General features: G+C 39.6%; 1 protein-coding gene across 1 annotated transcript in view; it reads right to left on the reverse strand.

The window, feature by feature from the left end:
- The window catches only part of LOC139743088 (ATP-dependent DNA helicase DDX31-like), a 49,259-nt gene extending 26,716 nt beyond the window's left edge, over positions 1-22,543 (reverse strand). Inside the window, exons 1-15 of the mRNA XM_071653597.1 lie at positions 22,397-22,543; positions 21,251-21,567; positions 19,650-19,725; positions 18,959-19,073; positions 17,349-17,458; positions 16,667-16,708; positions 14,212-14,396; positions 13,361-13,470; positions 12,719-13,008; positions 10,813-10,983; positions 9,936-9,995; positions 9,292-9,342; positions 8,127-8,266; positions 7,147-7,331; positions 5,662-5,863 (exon numbers count right to left, since the gene is read on the reverse strand). Of these exons, the coding sequence (XP_071509698.1) occupies positions 5,662-5,863; positions 7,147-7,331; positions 8,127-8,266; positions 9,292-9,342; positions 9,936-9,995; positions 10,813-10,983; positions 12,719-13,008; positions 13,361-13,470; positions 14,212-14,396; positions 16,667-16,708; positions 17,349-17,458; positions 18,959-19,073; positions 19,650-19,725; positions 21,251-21,567; positions 22,397-22,459 (2,117 nt within the window). The 5' untranslated portion in view covers positions 22,460-22,543. The remainder of the gene's footprint in view (positions 1-5,661; positions 5,864-7,146; positions 7,332-8,126; positions 8,267-9,291; positions 9,343-9,935; positions 9,996-10,812; positions 10,984-12,718; positions 13,009-13,360; positions 13,471-14,211; positions 14,397-16,666; positions 16,709-17,348; positions 17,459-18,958; positions 19,074-19,649; positions 19,726-21,250; positions 21,568-22,396) is intronic.
- Between the last annotated feature and the right edge of the window lie 621 nt (positions 22,544-23,164).

The raw sequence follows: 23,164 nt of genomic DNA on the forward strand, positions 1-23,164 counted from the left end.
CCACGGACCGGCAATCAGCAGGCGTGATCCAAAACTTGCTATGCAGAAAAACTGAAATGAATGTTTGCGACGGACATGTACACACAAGCATACAGACTGTGTGGAGGTGTATGACAATGGTGCCCTGTGCGCTTGTGTACGACGGTGCTGTCTGCCACCATTTGCTCAATGCAAGGAAAAGTGGCCAACATAAAAGTCTTCTTGCCCCTGAATGCAGGGACATCTGTTCTAAGTCTGCAGCTCTGTCTTTGCCAAACTCCCTGTGTCCCCCCCCCCCACCTCACTTGCGCCAAATGTCTTTTAATGATATCAGAAGATACAACACTTTTGTTAGGAAGTATGCCAAAAGCTCTCATTTTCAAAAAAGTGTATTATAGCTTTGTATTGATTTTCCTTCTCAAATTAAACTTTTGTCACTGTTACTACATGTACCTAAGACCTTTCAGAACTTTCTCTTCCAGGGGCTTTTTTCTTTCTGTATCATCAAACTGAGGGATTGAATATGGACAAAGAGATTATTTTTATTTACAGCAAAACCATATCTACTGCTTTAATAGTCCATATGTAAATGTATCTAGCCTGGTAAAGTTTATGCTCTGATGTTTCCAAATACAGGAAAGAGAAAATATCAGGTTATTTCTCTGCACAAGACCAGAACATCTTTGTTCTGACATTTATTCATTACTCAAGGCGTAAATGCTTCAGTATGTCACCACTGACTCGGAGATCTTGAGTCTTAAAAAAAAGACATACTGAGCAAAATCACTGTTGCTTATGCGATAATAAAAAGAGCAGTACTAATAAAAAGTCATAAAATCTTTCAGGCTTCACTTAATCGGCTGCGGTGTTAAAAGGCTTAATCAGTTGACGGCACTGGTTACAGTAATTAAATGTGATCTACATTTTCTGGGCGAAAAACTTTTAACTCAATAGCAATACCAATTTCAAGGTCTCTAGTACCCTAAAGCTGGACAATTTTTTCTCCTTTTTTTTTTGTACATTGCATGCAAGTTTCAATCCCTGTTAATATAATTGGCTTGTTTAATTACACTTTGGTTCTGAGTTAACTCTTTGGAATAATGCCCATCCTGGACAGTTTCCGTTTTAATTACTCTCTCATTGCATGGTAACACTAGTTACTCCATCCCTGATCAATACCCAGCAAAGTAATAGCAGCCACCACACAGACAACAAGATCGCTATATCATTAGCGCAAATACAAGACTTTTTCGCTCCCGCTAATGGGGGACGGCCCAATCAGTTTCCTTAACCCATCCTCTTATAAAATTGAGGGTTTCACTTAACAGATTGAACTTCGATGAATATGCACGGGGGGACGGCGCACAAAAGAATGGATCCCCATTTGTCCGATTTCATGTCTTTTTGATGACTTCTTTGCGGGCTAAAAATCCTCCGTTCAATAGGCTGAATGCCAATTAAGGCGAGGCCTTCATGAAAATAAGATGCGCTGATATATTATGGTCGCGACAAAGGCCCAAACACTCTAATCATGAGTTGGGGGAGATATTGTGTGAAACTCCTTTCTTGAAAATTCATTACCGTAATTCTCCCACAAGGTTTGGCTACGTGTCAGTCTGACGGTGTATGTAACAAAAAAACCTTGCAAAAGAATTAACGGTCTATTGGTGGAAGTGAAATTCTAAAGGCAATTAGACAATACCGGTGCTATCAGGATCTGCAATAACTAATACAATTATTTGTTCTTTTGTAGAGAAGACAGCTTAACATATATTGAGGGATCATGGATGATGGTAATGACATTTCAACCAATCAAGAGACCACACCTCTGATCACGCTGAGGTGTGTGTGAGTGAACTTGGTTTAGGTACACTGCGGTTCCTCTACAGACTGCAACCACTGTGATGAGGCTTTTAATTCTCTGTGTCCCTAAGATTTGCAAAAAAATAGGGTGATATTTCATGTGATTTACACCAAGTATCTAGAGTTACAAAGTCGTTAAGACCTACCATAAATTTTCATTTCCTTCTTTTTCGGTAGCACTTCTCAATGTGTAATGCGGGCAATTGCCCCCCAAGGGCAATTAAGGCTAAATACAGGTTAGTGGTAGGATTAGAGCAAAGACTAGGGTTAGGGTTAGGTTTAGGGTTGAGAGTTTGGGTTAGGGTTAGGATTAGGTTCAGGATTAGGATAAAGATTAGGGCTAGGGGAAGGATCCGGGGTAATTGCCCAGAGAGTAATTGCCTTGAACCCGTAATGTGATCACTACCCCCCCCCCCCCACCTCTTCCGATATGCATATTAACTGAAATGATCATGTTTCATGTCTATTTGCTGACATGTGCCTGTACACACACACTCTCTGCACTTTCTGCTCCTGACATCTGTGCAATAGAAAATCAATTTAAAGAAAAACAAAGTCCCTAATCACTTTGGGAAAGAGACAACTAAACATTAATGACAGGAATTGTCATCACCACCTTGTGTAGCATCTACTTTATATTATGTAAGATGTGTCAATCAATGGTAATACATTCATTTAGTAAAGAAGAAAATAAAAAAGATTGTCAAAGGGGGCCCCTTGTGCAAAAGTTGTTCTTGACAGAAAGAAAGAGATTATTCATGCTAAGAGGAGAAGATGTGCTGAAAAATATTTTATCAAATCTCACACTCTCTGTATTTTCAGATTGCAGCTGCTGATCTACAATTTTAACCCGTTGAGGACGAATCCTGAGTATACTCGGGCAGGTGTCTATGGGAAATGCATGTTGTAGCAAAATCAGTCCGTCCTCCATGGGTTAACAACCATGCAAGAAAAACAAACCAAGTGGGATTCAAACATGCCATCTACTGTTTTCCAGGCAGCAACACCACCACAAGGCTGTCCCTGGTTGCCAGCAGTGACACAATGAACCTAGAAGAAATATCCAGGCTCTGAATTCCGACATTGTTATGTTAGATAGTCCAAAGCGGACAAGGCTTAAGGGATGGTACAGTATTGGTGGAGATGAGAATTGGGCTTTTAAAACTTTTTTTGCGAGATACCAAGAAAACACTTATGAAATAGTACAGAGCATACCATTTTAGGAGGAATTCAAAGTTTATTTGATGAAAATCGGGTTTGGAACGGCTGAAATATCCAAAAACAAAGTGAAACAAAGCGATCGTAATAAAAGGTGGGTCCCACACTTTATTAGGATCATTCTGTTTTGGATATCTCGGGCATTTCAAAATCAATTTTCATCAAATAAACGTTGAATTCGTCATTAAATTAGTATGCTCTTACATATTTCATAAGAGGTTCCTCATTATCTCACCAAAAAATGTTAGAAACCTGAAGTTAGGTCTCAACCAAAACTATGCGATCCCTTTTATAGTACTATGTGAATGAAAAGAGAGATTGTCCAAGCACAGGGAAGAAGATGTGCTGTAACGGAGTCTATCCGATGTCTCCCTCTGTATTCTAAGGTCGGAACTGCTGATCTGCAATCATTCCACAGATTCACAAAATAAGCCTATGCATCACTTATTTTATAAATAGGTGCACAGAAATACTACAATGTTGAAATCAAACCTTTTTCCCCCCATCAAGTGTCACTTACATTGAGTCACACATCCAGTGTGTCACTCAACACATTGGATAGTATTCAGTCAAGCAAGGAACTTACCGAGCATGAAAACACACATAATTACCAGCAAAATTTTACGAGAAGAATTTCAGTTTTTTCGAGAGCATTGCTCAATTTTGCAAATGAATGTGGAAAGTTTCATTAGTAGAAATATTCTCGATAGACAACTGGCCAATCACATTACAGAGATTCTGTGATCCAATCCAAAGTTTGTATTATTACAAACGTACAGTGTGCAATACTTTTTAATCAGTACTCTAATGCTGCTGTTAACTGTTTGACTGTGATTGCAAAGCGCACAAAGAATTGATGCCTCCAAAAGTGTCACCAGCATGTCAGTGATAAAATTATAATGTTCCCCCCCCCCCCCACCCTTTTCTCTAATTTGATAGATTAAGTGCAGGCCACTAATCCTCATGTTGCCTTTAATCCAGCAACACTTGCTGCTTTGTCCAAAATTGCACTGTACACAAACAGCTAGCCAAAACGCTGTATATCCTATCCTACACTCATATGCATACATTTCAAAAGTGCATGATTATCCAAAACCTTCCATGAATTGATGTGCACATAACGTGCACATACAATATCACACACATTTGGGCTATTTTGCAAACATAGGCTGCTCAAGGTTTATGTGACTATAAAACTCATAGAATCAGATGACATTATGTGGGATTAATCACTCAATGTATAAATTCATCCACAAATATAATGCATATATGATGAATGCAGTATTGGCCGACCATCCTAGAGAGACGGGAGAACTATTCAAATCTTTCTAGGGCCATTTGAACTTGTCCTCAGCTCATGTGGTATGTGGCCCTAATGTTGCTTGGGCTATATCTCCCTCTAGGGCACCCAATCTCATACCCATTTAATACACTCAATTATGGCAATAATATCAGCATAACTATACGCATTACTATCCGAATTACTTTTGATAGTGAAATTGGAGCAAGAGATCAGAGTAATCCACATTGTAACTTTGGCATTGCAATTTGAATATTCATATTATGTTTGCACTGTGACCAGACGGGAAGTGTTTGGACACAATAATCAGAGTAATGAAGACCATGTCCAAGCTGTGGTTGAGCAGGTCACCTTTTTCAATGCGAGCCAAAGCATCATCTCATCAGAGGGGCAGGTGCAATTACCACAAAGACTATCCATCTTATCAAGATGGGCACTCGTAAAAAATTAAGGCTGACTACTTTCAGAGTTTGTGAACATGACATCTGTTAAAATGTCCGCATTACTTTCGTGTGGATAACTGGGAGATGACTCTATGAAAGGGGTATACAGTCAAACCTGCCTTAGCGGCCACCTGTCTATAGCGGTCACCTGTCTACAGCGGCCACTGAAAAATCCCCCCCGAGAGAAAAGCCCTGTTAAAGACCCTGTGTATAGCGGCCACCTATCTAACGCGGCCAGCGGCCACAAATTTTGTTTCCTGCGGTAGATTTTAAACTGTCTATAGCGGCCACAGAGCTGGTAATTCAGCGTGTTTTTTCTGATTTGTGGCCTTGCCAGACATTTATGGGCAACGTTCAGTGACTGCCACCGCTGCATTCATCACTTATTCAGTCATACACATAATGCACTAGTGTTAAGCTTTCTTCACGACTGTACAACATGCTACTATGCAACAATTCATGAACACCGGCATTGTTCAATGCATGAAACACACGTGTGCATACGGACGCATTACATGTACACTAAGTACATATACCTACAGTTGTAGATGTATACAGCGATGATACATACGTATAGGCAATGCACACATATAGTTGGATAACCTGTCTATAGTGGCCACCTGTCTATAACGGCGACTTTTTTTTCGTTTCCCTTGGGTGGCCGCTATAGACAGGTTTGACTGTACTATGTTATAATCTCGTCACATCACACAAATACAACTGACCCATCTCCCCCCCCCCCCCCCCCCCACTCCCACCCCAAGGGTGGCATCACCACATCACAGCCATCACATCATCACATTGTCATGGCAACCTGGTAGTCAGGACACAAGACACACAAGAAAAAATCCCTCTTACAGTTTTCTCTTGCTGCCTCTCCCGCCAGCACCGCTCCCACCGCCACTGCTGCTGCTGCTGCCTATCCTGCCGTTGATGTTAGAGGGCGCTTCCCGCAGCCCAAAGCTCTTGGCCGCATGCCCGAGGTGGAGCTTCCGCACGTGGAAGATGTGCTTGACGGAGGAGGGGTAGGTGGCGTAGGCTCGCACAAAGGAGTGGAAGGCTGCAGTGGAACAGAGAAAATGAACTCAACACCCACAACATAAAGCAAAATGATAATGATTTTAAATGATAAAATAACAACAACAAAAATTTATCCTAATCCTTCTCCTGAAATCCCATCCCGCAGAAAGTTTATGATTTCAAAATCAGGTGCAAGTCTGAAATGCTGGAATTCGATTGGTTGTAAGCCAGCAGCCGTAAAAGGGATGATATAATTTTGGCTGAGATAGGGATTCAGGTTTTAACTGTTTGTGAGATAATTAAAAACCACTCACATAAAATATCAAATCTACGAGGAATTTAAAGTTTATTTGATAAAAATCGGTTTTGAAATGGCTGACATATCCAAATACAAAGTGGTCCTAATAAAAGGTGGGACCCACCTGTTATTAGTGTATCGTGTTGAAATTAATGCTAATAAATTATTCAGAAATGATCTCAATCCTGAAACTTAAAGGGATGATTCATTTTTGGTTGAGATGGGGCTTCAGGTTTCCAACAATTTTTGCAAATTTTATTCACAACAAATTGGTCCTAATAAAAAGTGGGACCCAACTTTTATTAGGACCAATTTGGTTTATTTTGTTGGTCTTTTTTATACCCAGCCAATTCAAAACTGATTTTCATCAAATACACTAAATTCTTCTAGAAATTGTATGCTCTTTATTATTTCATTTAACTGGTCTCTAATTATCTCACACACAGTTAAAACCTGAATACCCATACAGTGTCAGGAATGAGAAAAAGACAAAACAAAATAAATACAAATGAAATAGGGTGGGAGTGTGGCACAGTTTGGTGCAGTACCAATACAGGGGGTGCTTCATAAAGCTGTTCATAAAGTTACGAACAACTTACGAGCGACTGGTGATCAGTTTTGATGTGCTATACTTATCAGAATTTCCATAATTAAGCGCAAGAACTGATCATCAGTCGCTCGTAAGTTGTTCGTAACTTTATGAACAGCTTTATGAAACAGGGCCCAGGACTGCCAAACTATGCAGATTAAAAAAAATAGAATGGAATACTGATATACTATAAAGACTTGTAAACATAAATATCATTTTCGTTTAGCAAACTGCACATACTATGCAAGTTAAATCAAATATCATTTAAAAAAAAGACATACTTTCAATATTGAAAGACATATTTTCTCTTTGTGGACGAAGAAAAAAACACACATACTGAATACTATGAAAACATCAGCTCTCCCTACAGAACAAGGATTTTGAAAGATGTTTAAGGACATCAAACACTCTGAACCTCATCCAGCTGTGGCAGTACCTTTTCTAGCATGTTGAGTGTGGGCGGGGTTTCCCAGCACATGGCCCTCGAAGCGCAGCTGCAGGTTTGTGGCCGCCTCCTCCACGGAGCGCTGCATCTGACCTTTGAACTGGCCGTGGATGAAATCCTGGGCCTCGGATGAGGTCAACACTGAGAGGATGTCTTGAAGAGACTGCTCTGTAATCCTGTGCAAACAAATAAATGAATGAATGAATGAATGAATGAATGAATGAATGAATGAATGAATGAATGAATGAATGAATGAATGAATGAATAAATAAATGAATAAACAAATAGATAAATAAAGACATCTATGTATAATTCAAGTGATCACATCAGTATGGAGGCTTTTTGCTTTGCTCTGGCTTTTACTACACTGTTGCTATAATCTTAATGCTGTCTTCTGAGTAACTTTCTCTTTGAAGGCCAATTTTACATTAACCAACTGATCACTAGGCTTGTGCTTGAAAGTCCAGATGACAGCATTTTAAGGGTATGCAATAATATGTTACTATGCGTAAGTATTTAATTTCTGTCATATATCAATCAATTTTTCAATGACCAGTACCTCTTTTTCTTCTTTTTTTCTTCTTTTTTTCATGACAGCTCCACCAGTAAAAAAAAATTCCATGGATCATGCTGTTTTCAGTCCACACCTGCTTCCAGCAAAGCATAGTATTTGGGGGCAAGATACCTTTTCAGAGACCATTCTACGTTCACCTACCTGGAGCGGGAAGCCAGCAATGACTGGTGGAAGGTGGGGATATGGGGTGGAGTCCAGCTAAGTTAGGAGGGTGGGGGGACAAAGGGGGAGGGGGTGACACCTTACACCCCAATCCATCACCTGATGTCATGAAAACTGTCTCAGACCACTGGTTGGGAGAGGCATGTGGACTTTCGACAGACTTTCATATTGTTTATCTTTGCTGTTGCCGTTGTTGTTGTTTTTTTTAATATTAAATTAGATTCATTACACTTACCTGATTTTCTGCTGCTCCAGGATGCAGACGTACTCCACCTCTGAAGGGGTGAGGAAGAGGAGGGCATGTCCCTCTTTACCAATGCGGGCCGTCCTCCCGACCCTGTGCACGTAGTCTGCTGGCGTTCCAGGAGTGTTGTACTGTGATCAAGAATCACAAATCAGTCAGCTTTTTAAAAAACCTTAAATTCCCTGGTCTTTTGGTGGGCTTGATGTGATTGGTGAAAGGAAATAGAGCATGCACTTAATCAACGATGAGATCAATTACAGAAAGAGTGATGCCTAGGGTAAGAAAGCATAGACGGTTTCTATCATTCAACTTGTCACTTCCCGAATTTGGGCAGTGCATGCAAAGACAAGAAGATCAAGAGTTACTTAAAATTCTGGGAAAAGTTGTGGAGCATGATTTCTGCTATCTACAGATGGACATTTCATAAATGTTCACTCATGGTCAGCAGTTTGTTCAATATTCCACATCTACTTCTTGCCCAAAATGGTACTTAAGACTATCTAAACTCATATTCTGCCTTTTTTTTTCATAGGTAATTAAGTTGAGTTACAGTACATGTCCATGCACAGGTAATAAGCCTATGAGACACAATAGATGCATGGATAACACCATTACAAAATCGCAAACTACATGGCATGGGCCAGTGCCGTATATTAAGAGAGTCTGGCCAACTGCTAATTTGGACGCCATGTCGTTACCGCGCGTATTACGCGTCACAGAATTAGCGTGTACGCTCAGACGTAACAAAATAACCAAGCCAAATAAGGGGTAGTTAACAATGGGCACTGCGTATGAGCGCACTTCAGTAACGACATGGCGCCTGTAGATCACGGGACCGGTTTTTGACCAATCACAGGCTTCAAAACACATAAGCCAAAAACCGAGTTGGCCAGACTCTCTTAATATACGGCACTGGCATGGGCCTTTCTCAGCTGAGACTCTTAATGACACATGTTCTATCAAAACCACAGCATAAGTTAGGTGGGAAATACAAGCTCTGATGGGCCACAGATTCAACATTTAAATGCTAGATGTCCACTGGCATACAAATGAATTCCTAACAGCAACCAATGACCATACACTAAGTTATATTCTATAAATGTCTTTGAAACAATGATCTGTCATGGTCATTCTGAAAAATTATCGCCTCACACACCTGGACTATCCATTTCACTTTGGGGAGATCAAGACCTCTTGCAGCAACATCCTATGGCAAAAGACAAAAACAGAGAAATTGAAAAAAGTATTTATATTCACTAGCAGCAGCACAAAAATAAAAGCGATAACATGAAAACAACAAGAAGAACAATGACAATAACAATAATAACAATAATAATGATAATTATCACAGAGATAATAATTATTAGAATGATAAGAAGACAAAGAAGAAAAAGAACTAGTTATAATCAAGATAACAGTCCAACAACTGAGACTTATGAGCAATTCTTTGATCACAATTTCAAAAAGAAAAGAGACATTCATAATTTCAAATTACAGCGCTGTAATATCTTTGTTGGGGCCAGTCAAATAAAGAACAAGTCCGATGTAAGGAAGAAAGACAATCACATTGTTCAACAAGTTTTAAGCAAGTGATCCTAGACCAGATATTGGTCACTTTTTATCATATCATATTTCCCTTCAATCGTCCACTCGTATACTTTACAATACCACATGCTGATCGCGCTGGCTGGAAATGGGGGCATAAATGTTCACGTAATCAACAGATTGGGACTGATGTTTACAGCATGGTGTATTTAGCAAAGAAGATTAACTCAACTCTCTGAAAATGAAGCAACTTACTGTGCACAGAAGAACACCTTTCCTAGCAATGCTGAAGGCGTGGTAGGTTTGTGTTCTTTCCTGTTCAGGTGGAAAACAAAACAAATGGAATTTCTCATTCAAATGAAAAGGTAATGACATCATATTAAAGTGGAGATCCTTTTCAAAATACAAAGACATGAGCTCACATCTTCACCATGTGGCATTGTTTCATATCAAAATATTAAAGACAGTTGCATCAAATCAAATATTTTAGTGGAAAATACAAAGTGAAGATACCGTATTCCATTGCTGCGAAGAATGCAATAATTTCTAACACTCTTTTTGGGAAAAAAAATCTCGAATCAATTAAAAACATTTGATGAAGCTGACTTTTAAGCAATCTTGGTTGAATGAACATTAGACCTGAAACAAGATATCGCTGAAAAGAAGACATGATCAGCAGCGTAGATATTGGGCAAAGAATCGACACGTATTAGGTTTTTTTTTTTTAAATTCAATATGCTTGACAAATCATGACCAAATGTGACTAATCCTTACTTCCACTTACTGTAGACAAACTTTCTTACTAAAAGTAAAAGGGGAAAAAATAAATATAATGAACATTTTGTTCCTTTTCCTCAGGATTCCCAAGACTTGACACAACCTCTAACAGCACACACAACAGTTCAACAAGTTTCAAAAAACAAGTACACTGTAGCTGCTCAAAATGTGGCAAAGAGTCAGATTTCATGTTTTACATCCTAATATATTGTCATCATGTGTGGCAAATATACAATGAGGACCTTAGCTCATCTTCCGTTGGTTATCCAAGTATTTTTTGACGTTTTGGTGAAAGGAATCTTGTTTCTGCCATCAAGATGAGAAATAAATGAGTGAGTGGTCTGACCTAACCTACCTCTTGAGATAAGCTCCCATGTAACCTGAAGAGTGGGAGTCCCTCTTTTCCTGACATTGTGCCATCCCCCTGCAGAGTGGAGCAGCCCAGGCAATCCCTGAAGAGTGTGTAGTGGAACTCCACTGATTCACGGCTGGAGAGGAAGACCAGCATCTTGCATCCCGAGGGACCCTGGTAACAGAGGACAAAGGCATCATAAGTGGTCAAATGTTAAAAAATACTAGAGAGTCTGTTAGGGAGTAAAAAAGTACAGAGAGAGAGAGCATTATTCATTCTCGAAGGGATTAGAAAAAAAAAGTTGCAAGAGCAATTATTTCTGAAGAAATTTTAGCCAATGTTGGCCAATGCCATCAAAATAGGTTTGGTGTCATATCTTAGCTCACACTGTTTACCCCCTTTCTTTGAAAGTGAATAACAACATTTGAAGATCTCTCTTTGTTTCTTTACACACAACTCTACTCCTCACCCCATCTCTGTTATATATGGCAGAGTCTCACTGCATCTTGAGCATTAAGAATAGTATTTATCATACTTCTAAATGACTTTTCTGTTCTGATATGTGTTCTACAAGAGTTACCATTTCAACCTGCAAGGTCCCCTCTGAGAGTCCTGCATTGTTTACCAAGTATAAATCAACAGACTTGTGCATTCAGTTCATGACAGAAGGCTTGCTGCTATGAAAACTCTCTTCAATATAGTAGAGTCTTTGAAAACACACCTGCGAAGCATCAATCCAAACTGGTTTTCTTCAAGCACAGAGCATAAGATACACAATGTACACAACTAATTGTAGCATACATGTTACAAGAGCTTGTCCCTCTTGCTTTGTCTTATCGCCCCCTTCCACTGACCATTGGAGGCGCATCTGATCCCCAAAATACAAAAATTTCAGCGTTCTGACAAGTTCCGATAAAAATCTGAGCCAACAAGCTCCAGAAACTTGCACCAAAACTCACAAGAGGTAAATGTCAGAAGAGCCCTACACCCTGGACTCAAGTTAACCTGTCCAATTACTGTTAATCAAGACACCTGCGAAGCATCAATCCAAACTGGTTTTCTTCAAGCACAGAGCATAAGATACACAATGTACACAACTAATTGTAGCATACATGTTACAAGAGCTTGTCCCTCTTGCTTTGTCTTATCGCCCCCTTCCACTGACCATTGGAGGCGCATCTGATCCCCAAAATACAAAAATTTCAGCGTTCTGACAAGTTCCGATAAAAATCTGAGCCAACAAGCTCCAGAAACTTGCACCAAAACTCACAAGAGGTAAATGTCAGAAGAGCCCTACACCCTGGACTCAAGTTAACCTGTCCAATTACTGTTAATCATCGGACACCCCCCCCCCCCCCCCCCCCCCGCCAGACTGCCATAGGAGGTGTGCTGGACACGCCCAATAATCGCACAACACAAATCTGACACACATCAGACTAACTCAACACTTATCGGACTGACTCGACACTCTTCCGACAATGACTTGACGTGTGACTGGAAATGGCACACTATGGCAATCTTAGCTCTCGAGATTAGTTCCATCATTGGACGACCATGCTTCATTGGATCTCGTCCAACACACCTGAAACTGACCTAATAGTTGATCAACACAAATCAGATTTATCAAACTGTGATAACATACACTTCAGTGGAAGACCAAAAGAAAAGAATTTACTTCTGACGAGTGACCGAGGATCAAAAAGCATTGCGGAAGGAGGTATCATGTACAATTTCCAGACTTTGTGATGTTCCCTGAAGTATTGGAATTTTTTTTTTTTTGAAGCCACAGGTGCAGCTTGAAGGTAACACCTGATGTTCTCTGGACTTCTTGTGCATGAGGCAGAAATTGGGGGGTTAAATACTTTTAACCTTGTTCCTAGGCACATCTCATTTCCAAGCCATGTCTCACCTTCGACCTTCCCGCCATCAAGGCGGTCAGGGTCACGAGTCGCAACTTGCTCGGAACAATCACGAACTGCTGTCTGAGTCGCTCTGGTATCGTGAAAGCCTCCCCGTCCTCATCGTCATTCCCTGAAGTTTTGTCAGAAACATCGGCCCCAATTCTGTCGGTGGGTTTGCTCATTTCTGATGAGGACGTTCTGGCACTGAACGGGGATGATGACTGGCATTCCGTCTCGCTCTTTGCCACATCGATAAAAACTGCCTCTTTGAGAGTAACGCTGGCTAACCGCTTCACTCCTATAAATAAGAAGGTATGTTAGGATGCATTCAACACTTTCCTTGTCATACCTTTTAAAAGGGGAACGAAACCCAAATATATATAATTTGTGAATGCCACTCAAGTGTGCCACAAGTTTTCAAACATTTATCCTAGTCATTGCTCACTTTATTGACAAACAAATAATTATAATCATTAAAGAAAGCAATGCAGTTGTACATATCAAATTATTTTGCACATTCTAACCTTCAGAGTGATGTCAACTGAAAGTATTCTTTAGATGAATATTACTTTTCAAGTTTCCTCATGTGTTCCTCAATAGCCTACAATACTGGATGTTTAGAACACACTGGGTGGGGGTGAATTTCCTACCTTCGGAGAGGGTAGCCGAAAGAAGAACCGTCTGCTTTTGTGACTGGCATTGGTCATTGATGGCATTCAAGATGGCCGACACGTCTCTTTCGAAGCCCATGTCAAGCAGCCTGAGAAAAGACATAAATGCCGGTCACCACAGAGCATGATGAGGAGCTTTCATCTCAAGTTTTAGAGGCCACTATTTGCTGGTAGAAGAGACAAGCTGTCCCTAATGACAAAATCAGCTGCACATGATAAAGTCAGTAAATTGGGGAAAATTAGACAACCATCATAGAAGCTCTGCTTTTCACATCATTATGTCAACTTATACAGTATTCTTTGGGATTCCCAAAATGGGCACCATTTTCACAAGAACATACTTCTCTGAATAGAAGACATGACGAATTCCACATTTCAAACTAAACAACAAAAAAATCCATCGCAATATTTCAGAGATAAGAACTTTGACTTGTTTAATACACATTACTATAACACCATATAAAGGAGTAATAATTGTCAGTATCATAACCACCACCATCACTGACATTGATGTTAAAAATAAGTGACAAAGGTGCCATCATCACCTGTCATTATTCCTATTACCAGCATCATCATCATCACCATTCTTATTTGTCAACATCACCATCATCTTTACTATCATCAAAATCAGTAGCAGCATGACCATCGTCTGCATCATCAGCAGCATTCATTTTCACAATTGATATTATCGTTAGCATTATCACCACCATCTCCTTTTCAATCATCACCATCACCTTCATCAACATCATCATCATCATCATCATCATTATCATCATCGTCATCATTATCGTCATCATCATCATCATCATCAGTATCATCACCATGGTTACCTGTCTGCCTCATCCAGGATGACCCACTTGACCCTGGAGAAGGAGAGACTCTTTGTGCTGTTGATGTGGTCCACTAGTCTCCCGGGAGTCGACACCAGGATGTTGATTCCTCGCCGCAGCCTCGCCTTCTCAGACTTCTTTCGCTCCCCGCCCATTAGACAACCAGGAACAACCCACTGAAATGGCTGCCGAAAAGCACACACAAAATATCATCTTGATTGTTTCACTTTAACATTTCAATTCTTGCAAGGAGTAAAATAACATTTGAAGATAAAGACCTGACAGTTGCCATTTCAAAAAGGTTGCATCATTACAGATTGAAACTAGAAATATCACTGAAGGTGATTAATACCCCCGCCCCGTGACGACAGTCTTACCCAAGGAATGATCTTTCCTTGATCTTCTGCCATTTAAATGCCGTTACCATGGCAACGCAGCTTCCGACACGTCCAAAAAATATGTCTTGCACATCTTCCCACCAAGATTATTGTGTGTGCCACATTTCATAAGCTTTTGTCAAAAACTGAGGAAGTAGTTCAATCCACAAGATCTTTCCTTGATCTTCCGCCATTAATATGCCGTTACCATGGCAACGCAGCTTCCGACACGTCCAAAAAATATGTCTTGCACATCTTCCCACCAAGACCAATGTGTGTGCCACATTTCATGAGCTTCAGTCAAATACAGAGGAAGTAGTTCAATCCGCAAGATCTTTCCTTGATCTTCTGCCATTTATATGCCGTTACCATGGCAACGCAGCTTCCGACACGTCCGAAAAATATGTCTTCCACATCTTCCCACCAAGATCAAGGTGTGTGCCACATTTCATAAGCTTTGGTCAAAAAACTGAGGAAGTAGTTAAATCCGCAAGATCTTTCCTTGATCTTCTGCCATTAATATGCCGTTACCATGGCAACGTACTTTCGGGTACTGTCGAAAAATGCGTCTTGCACATCTACAACCAAAGGCACACATCTGTACCAAGTTTCATGGAAATTGGGCAAAAACTGAGGAAGTAGTTTGCAACACAAAATTTTCCATCATTTTGGCTCATAATATGTGAGCTGTTACCATGGCAACATACTTTTTGTCACTGTCATGTGTCATGCTGACCTATATCCTAAGACAAACATTCAATATGAATTCCATGAGAATTGGAAGAACACTGATGAAGCAGTTTTGCCATGAAGCATTTTGCCCTATATTTTACCAATAACATGCCGTTACCATGGCAACGCACTTTTTGCCACTGCGGAAATATGTGTCTTGCACATTAACATATTCAGATGAACATCTGTACCTAATTTCATAAAAATTGATCAAAAACTGTGGGAGGAGTTCGCGACGCAAGATTTGTACCCATTTTTGCCCATAATATGCCGTTACCATGGCAACGTACTTTTGGGTACTGTCAAAAAATATGTCTTGCACATCTACAACCCAAGGCACACATCTGTGCCAAGTTTTATGGGAATCGGTTGAAAACTGAGGAAGTAGTTCGCGACGCAAGATTTGCAACGGACCGACCGCCCGACCGCCCGACCGCCCGACCGCCCGCCCGACCGTCCGCTGATTCCTATATACCCCCTTCAAACTTCGATTGGCGGGGGTATAAAAAAAAATTAAAAAATGAAAACAAAATAGATATATACCTATATCTATTGTGAGAAGGTGTCAACTCATGAAAGCAGTAATGATCTTAAGTGTGAAATATCTGTTATATTCCATCTCTGTCTGGCAAAGCATCATTGCAAAAGTAGGTGTCAAATATTGGACAAGCAGAACCCAGGCTGGCATACAGAAAATGCAAAGTCTTGCTAAATTTGCAAAGAAAAATTCCCCTTCATTCTTGTTGAATATCGACTATGTCTACTTGTAAAATCATGAGAAAAGCTCATCATATTCTTTGAGAAATTCTATATTTTGATATATTCAAACTTTGCCCAGTTGATACAGACATAATTTGTAGCAAAAAAAAAGCTGCTGAAAACTGCTTATCCAATAAAGGCGAGCCAATGGAGTCAAATGGAGTCAAAAGAGGCCTTAGCTTCCGATCCTCGCAGAATCTTCGTCAGAGGCAAAATGACAAACAAGCAGGGAAAGCAATCACATATAAGGACTTCACACAACAAGAAGAGTCATTGGCAGGCTGGGCACACAGAACAAAGAAAACAAAGGAGAGGGTGGGAGGTCTATGGGCAAGGAGCCCAACAGGTAAAGGGAGGGGGATTAGAGCAGAAGGGTGGACAGACAAAAGGCAGAGGAGGGTGGACAGACAAAGGCAGGGGAGGGTCAGTAATGATCATGAGAATCATGGGGGCAACCATGCCTCTCACGAAGATTCTGCTAGGATCGAAAGCTCAGGCCCCTTTTGACTCCACAGACATAATTTATACAAGTTAACTAACAGCACCACAAACAAACAAACAAACAAACAGTATTAAAGTTTGTTTACCTTGATAAGTTTCTGAAGTGAATCAAAACTTTGCAGAGCCAGCTGAAAAGAGAAAAAGGCAGAAAACAGTAAATTTTCTTTCATATCCATAACTCATACTAATGTACCTGCTACACTTTTTGTTTTCTCTAGTAAGCCAAGCAGTTAAGATGACCAAATCTGAAGATCAAAAGAAACTACCTGGGTATACCTAAACCTTTATTTCTTTGCTACAAAGGAACATAAAGAATACAATATCTTTCAAACACACCGAAAAAAGAACAGAATGCAAATATAAAATGTCCTCTGCAGTCTGTGCATTGACTTTGTGCATTGACTTCCCAAAGATGCCGTATATGAGACATAAATGTCAATACTGTCACAAGACTAACTAGAATCTGTTTCCCAAACTGTATTAATCTTTTAACCCACACTTGTAACTCAATTCAGACTACCAATAAAGTTTTAAAAAAAGGTGATTATCTATCAAGAACCTTGTTTTGTCTCACAAAATTATTGTAATCTTTTTCTCCTATATTTACACTTTTATCTTCCCTATTTTAAACAACATAGGGACCATATTTCCAAGTATTGTAAAGCCCTGGCTAATCTGAATGTTTACATATAAATTGCAAAGTTTTGACTACCAGTTACACATATTTGGTTCCACATTTGTACATCGACCTTTGACCCCATCACTCACCTCTCGTGTAGGAACCAGAATAACGGCGTAGGGTCCATGGACTCTCTGTATCTTTGGCTGCAGTCCCTGTAGTTGCTGCACAACTGGTATTGCATATGTCAAAGTTTTCCCTGTTAATGCAAAGAAAACATTTCAAATCATTTGTTTAGTTCATTGTGCAACAGCAGAACTGGAACATCCTGGGAATAATAATCCATTAAAGGGATGGTATAGTATTGGTGGAGATCAGGATTGAGCTTTAAACTTTTTTGCAAGATACTAAGAAACCACTTACGTTAAATGTTACAGAGCATACCATTCTAAGAGGAATACAACGCTTATTTGATGAAAATCAGTTTGGAAATGGCTGACATATCCAAAAATGAAGTACAACAAGGCAATCCTAATAGAAGGTGGGTCCCAACTTTTATTCGGATCGCTTTGTATTGGATATCTCGACCATTTCAAAATCGCTTTTCATCAAATAAACGTTGAATTCCTCTTAGAATGGTATGGGAATGGGAATTACCTGCTCTTTCATATTTCAGAAGAAGTTTGTCATTATCTCATCTAAAAAAGTTAGAAACTTGAAGCCAGGTCTCAAACAAAACTACACCATCCCTTTAAACATGCCTGCAATCGTAAGAAGCAACTGTGTTTTCTCTTGTCTGTGACATGCTAATTCTTGATCTCATTTTCATTCACTTCCAGGTACTGGTACCACATAGAATCCAAATCCAAATTCAATTTGGAATACAAATACACATACTTCATCTTTTACATCGTCAAATAAAACTAAGCATCAATAGGGATGTACACATTACTTTTGTCATAAGATCACCTCAGTCACCCTCTGTGTTTTGATATTTTCTATCCCCTCAATCACACCTTGGCAGAGTTTCACAGGAATGAGGAGTATAAGTCATTTGAAGTACTGTGTGTAAAAATAAAAGCATTAGTCTACACATTCCAAAGGATATGAATTCCTGTATTACATTTACTTTCAGATTCTGTTTTCACTGCATAAAAAGAAATGACACATTAAAACAGTTTACCAGACTTTCAGTCTTCATAGAGTAAAACAAAGGAGGCAAAATTTTAAGATTGACTCCTTGTTTGTTTGTTTGTTTGTTTGTTTGTTTGTTTTAGGTCCATAGATGATAATTACCATTGAGAGTGAGGGAATGATATTTGAAAGTCCAATAAAAGATCAATTTCATATACTACACCATCATTGCATATGAATTGCACAAATGGAATACACCGTTACTGAGAATGGCATATTTGAATGGGGAAAAACAAAACAACAAAACTTACCAGGAACCAGGCTATTATTTCACAGCAGAGGTTGGGTGAATTCATCCCAGATTACCACAGTTGTTGATATATAATATGTGTACATGTCTCTTTGCAAGTATGCCTCTGTATCTGTGTATGTTTTGTGTGCATCTGTCTGTTTCTTGTCTGTGTGAGTAGTGTGTTTTGTCAGTGTCTGTGTCACATGTGTGTGCATTTGTGTGCATTGTGCATGTCTGTGTGTCTGTGAGTCTGTGTCTGTTTGACTATTAGTCTGTGTCTTGTGTGTTTCATGTGTGTCTGTGAGTGTGTTTATAGAAGGTTACTTGTCATACCTGATCCTGTCTGTGACTTTACCAAGGTGTCTCTCCCCTGAAGAATGGTTGGAATGGCTCTCTGCTGGACGGTGGTCATCTGGCTAAACCCCAGATTCTTCTCCAAGTTTGAAACCTAAAAGACACAAAATACTTATGAAACAGGGTTTTGCTTTTTTACTATATCAAGTGAGAATCACAAACTAGTTACAGTCTATTGCATATTAATCTTCACAGACATCTACATGTATATGTTGGCCTACTGAAGGGCAAGCATTCCTGGATTCCTATCATCTGGACAATCGACCCTTTTGAACAACTTTGCACCCACATGATAATTGCAAGATGAATATTTGGGGCTACTGGTTGTGCTTTGATTGTGCTTCACATCTTGGCAGTAACTTTTGTGAGGATAGTTGCAGGGTTACTTTCATATAAATGAATGTCATTGCTTCCTTCACGGTAAACAGGAGTTTCTAATGGGCTTTCAGTACCAATGGGTACATTGCAGCCAGGCAGACATGTGATGTGTGTCAGTATCTCAACTTTAGATCTTCAGTAAACTTTCCCTGAAGAATCTGTCGTCCTCCCAAAAACAACAGAAATACATGTACATTCCTAGAGATCACATTATAATTTGTATTACTCATGTATGATATGATACAAAACCATAAAATATTAAAAAAAATCAAGTCAAATCAATCACAGTTACCATGAATGAATGAAGTGGAAGGTCACTGAAGAGAGTTGAGGAAAACACAGCTTCCTGGTTCTGGGTTACATTTTTGCTGCAAAGAAAAAAAATAGAAACTCACACCCATTAATCCAGTCTATTATTCACAGCTACATAACATTATATATAACCCTGTGTCAATCAAAGCTATGGGAAGCAATTTGCATGCATTAGTCATAAAATCACAAAGAAACACCACATACAATTGTGTTTATGTTACAAATTTTGCATGTTCCTGTGCTGCCAGAGGTATCCACACAATGGTTTCCACACTAAGAACTTCCAAATCCTCCATTGATTTCAACGATATGGGCACACAATCTCAGTATGCCTCAAGTTCTATCAATTTTTTCTCTCATATAATTTTTGAAGCTTTTATCACCAGCAAATCATATGGGGTCTTTACACTTCTGGTGTAAACAATAATTTCTTATTATTTAAATATCAAGGATTTCATGAGTTTGCTTGAATATCTAAATGAGAGTTCACCATTGGATTTAATATGTCTTTAACAAATCTCTTTCAAGTTACTACCCCCCCCCCCCCCATGTGAGAAAATAAAAACAAAAAACAAAAACATTTTTGTTCACTTGCTTGCATGGGTACTCAGACGAAGGCCCCACACTTTGAACAGACAAGTGTCCATTCAAATCAGCTGCCTGACAGAGGGTTTCAGTTAATACCCCAGGCAAGAAAGCTTTATACATGTTTGACCCTTTGTGTGCCTTGAGTGCCAAATAGCACAGAAAACTAGCATTGTACACACTGTCCATAGTCCCTGGCACAGAAAGGGTTGAATTTACACAACTCTTTCTGTGACACAGCATGCAAAGATAGTCAACATTAGGAGAAGTCTGTTACACCAACATGCAAGAAAACATTTATTGGCAGAAAAGACTGAAACCTAAAATAAAAGATTAATAAAAAGAATAAACAAACGAAAATAGAGAAACTGACCAGAAATGAATATAATTTATTAGTGGAAAATTGAGCAAAGAAAATGAGATTCCATCGGGATTCGAACCCGAGACCTCCAGATTGCTAGCCCAGTGCTCTCGGGTTCGAAGTAGGGCTTTCTATAGCTCAGTCGGTAGAGCAGTTTTTCTATTTTCAATTGTTACATACTCAAAAAGCTGCATGACTTCGGTGATCCCTCGCATTTATCCCCAAGTTGAATTATCCTTCAGGTTTATGCCAGGTTCAAGTGTGTACGTGTGTGTCATACACAAACACACTGCCATAGCTTCTGACCATTCGAGCATTGAGAATTTAGGGTTTCTGGGACGAACACTGAACTAGGGCTTTCTATAGCTCAGTCAGTAGAGCACCGGGCTAGCAATCCGGAGGTCTCGGGTTTGAATCCCGATGGAATCCCATTTTCTTTGCTCAATTTTCCACTAATAAAAAGAATACAGATACAGAAACAAAAACAAAACAAAACAAGAGCAACAGAAAAATTTTTATCACTTACAAGACAAATTTATATCACTTATAAGACAAATTTTTATCACTTGTAAGACAAATTTTCACTTTGGATCAGTTATGAGGACCCCTTTATCAATTCCATCCCCCATACTCACACATGAACCTGGGGAATATCAGGGTTGTGTCGGAAGAGGGAAGAAATGATGTTGTTGGTGGGTTGGGATGGCGTCTGTTTGGCTTTTCCATCAACCCTATCCTGCTTGCCCTGTTGAGTTCTACCCTCCTTTTTAACAATGGACTTCCCAGTTGGGAAGTTGAAGCTGAAATTGTGCTTGGAGCCTCCACTTGCATCAGGCTGCTCTTGGGAGGTGGAGTTGCCATGGTAACTGTGAGAAACACTGTGACCAAAGTGTGACTTCCTGTTCTTCGATGTTTTCTTCCTCTGTGGTGCTTGCCCTGTAGAAAAGGAAACCTGTGAGGGAAAGTGATATCAAGAAACACATTCACAAATCAATTGTGATGATGCTCATAAGTGGAGACCTGCCCATGCTAAAACCCTGAATTGCCAGTGAAATGCTGTATTTTTACATCTTTTCAACTCAGCTGCAGAAACAAAGTTAAAATTGAATTTTTGTTGTTCATGTCCAACTGTGGACCCCCCCCCCAAAAAAAAAAAAAAAAAAAAAATCAAGTGATTAAGAATCCCCTGCCCTAAAATTACTTAGTTTCACTCACATAAATATGGGGATGATCATTGCTATAATTTAAAACCCCTTAAAATCAAAGGGTGAAACTTCACACAAACAGGCAATTATCAGAATCACACAGGGTTTTTTTAACACTATTAAATTTATTCAGCTTTTAAATAGCTAGGCCTGACTATCATAACTAAATCATCACAGGCCATATCCGATCTCTCCCTCTCCTCCTCCTCGGAGATCCTCCTCCTCCTTCACTCCTGAAGCGGAAGGAACTTCTGAAGATTCTTGCATATTTTTCGCCAGCCCCGTGCCGTGGTATGGCCGTACGAAACCAACAACTGTTTACATTGTATCTATCCATCACCGATGGAATAATCACAAGTGCAATACGTTCCCTTATGGAATTCATAAAGATGTTCTCTCATCTCATCATTCAGACATCAGCCCGTATCAGGCAGGCGTCGCGTCGTTCCCATAATCACTGCATGCGCATATAATGCGGGATTAGATTTTTCAAACATTTATGTCAGTAGGTGGGACTGAACAAGTCGCGGCAGGACAACACTACATGAGCAACCCAGTCAGGTTTGATAAACATACCTTATTAGTGGGTTCCACGTTTGATACCAAATTTAAAACTAATCCTGAGTCATCGTCTCCCATACTGCTGATATTTTTAAAGCCAATGTCGACGAAATTGTAGCGTGTTCCAGTGGACGACGGCGGTGACGGAGCACGTTGTTTCGTATCCAGCTGTAGTAGCCTAGTCTTAGCTTCTAGACGTAGTTGACGATAAAAAAGGAATCGTTGTTCTTGCTTGCTGCCATCGCGAGTTCACTGAATTCACTATTGTCGTGTTCATTATTTCCCTTCATCTTCTTGAAGTGTTTGCTTTCTTAATTGAGAATTTCTCCTGAAATGACGTGGAATGGCGGCAAATTTTCAAAGTGGATTCTGTCCTTTATTAAGCTGCCTACATTCGCTGACCAAAGCCTTCTCTTCAAATAATTTCACAAAAATGCACTTTCTTAGAGATTGCGACGATTGATATTTAGGGCCTACAGATTTGTTGAAGAATGACTTTCGTTCCTTCATTATGAGAAACACCGAACCATTTGACAACCCTTGCTTACAGAGTGAAATAAGTTGTAAAAGAAGAAAAAGAAGAGAACAGATTTATGTAACATTAAGAATGTAGTATCATGAGTGAAGAAATAAAAAATAGATGGGATAAAAAAAAAGAGGAGAATGAAAAGAGACTAGTATAAGAAGGACAACAACAACAACAACAACAATAACAACGAGGAGTAAGGACATGGATGCAAGATGAAAGTCTGAAAGATGATGGTAGAGAAGATCATCAAGAAT

Source organism: Diadema antillarum, unplaced genomic scaffold, assembly GCF_040938485.1.
Source record: "Diadema antillarum isolate AM-2024a unplaced genomic scaffold, OU_Dant_1.0 seq00001046_RagTag, whole genome shotgun sequence".
Classification (NCBI taxonomy): domain Eukaryota; kingdom Metazoa; phylum Echinodermata; class Echinoidea; order Diadematoida; family Diadematidae; genus Diadema; species Diadema antillarum.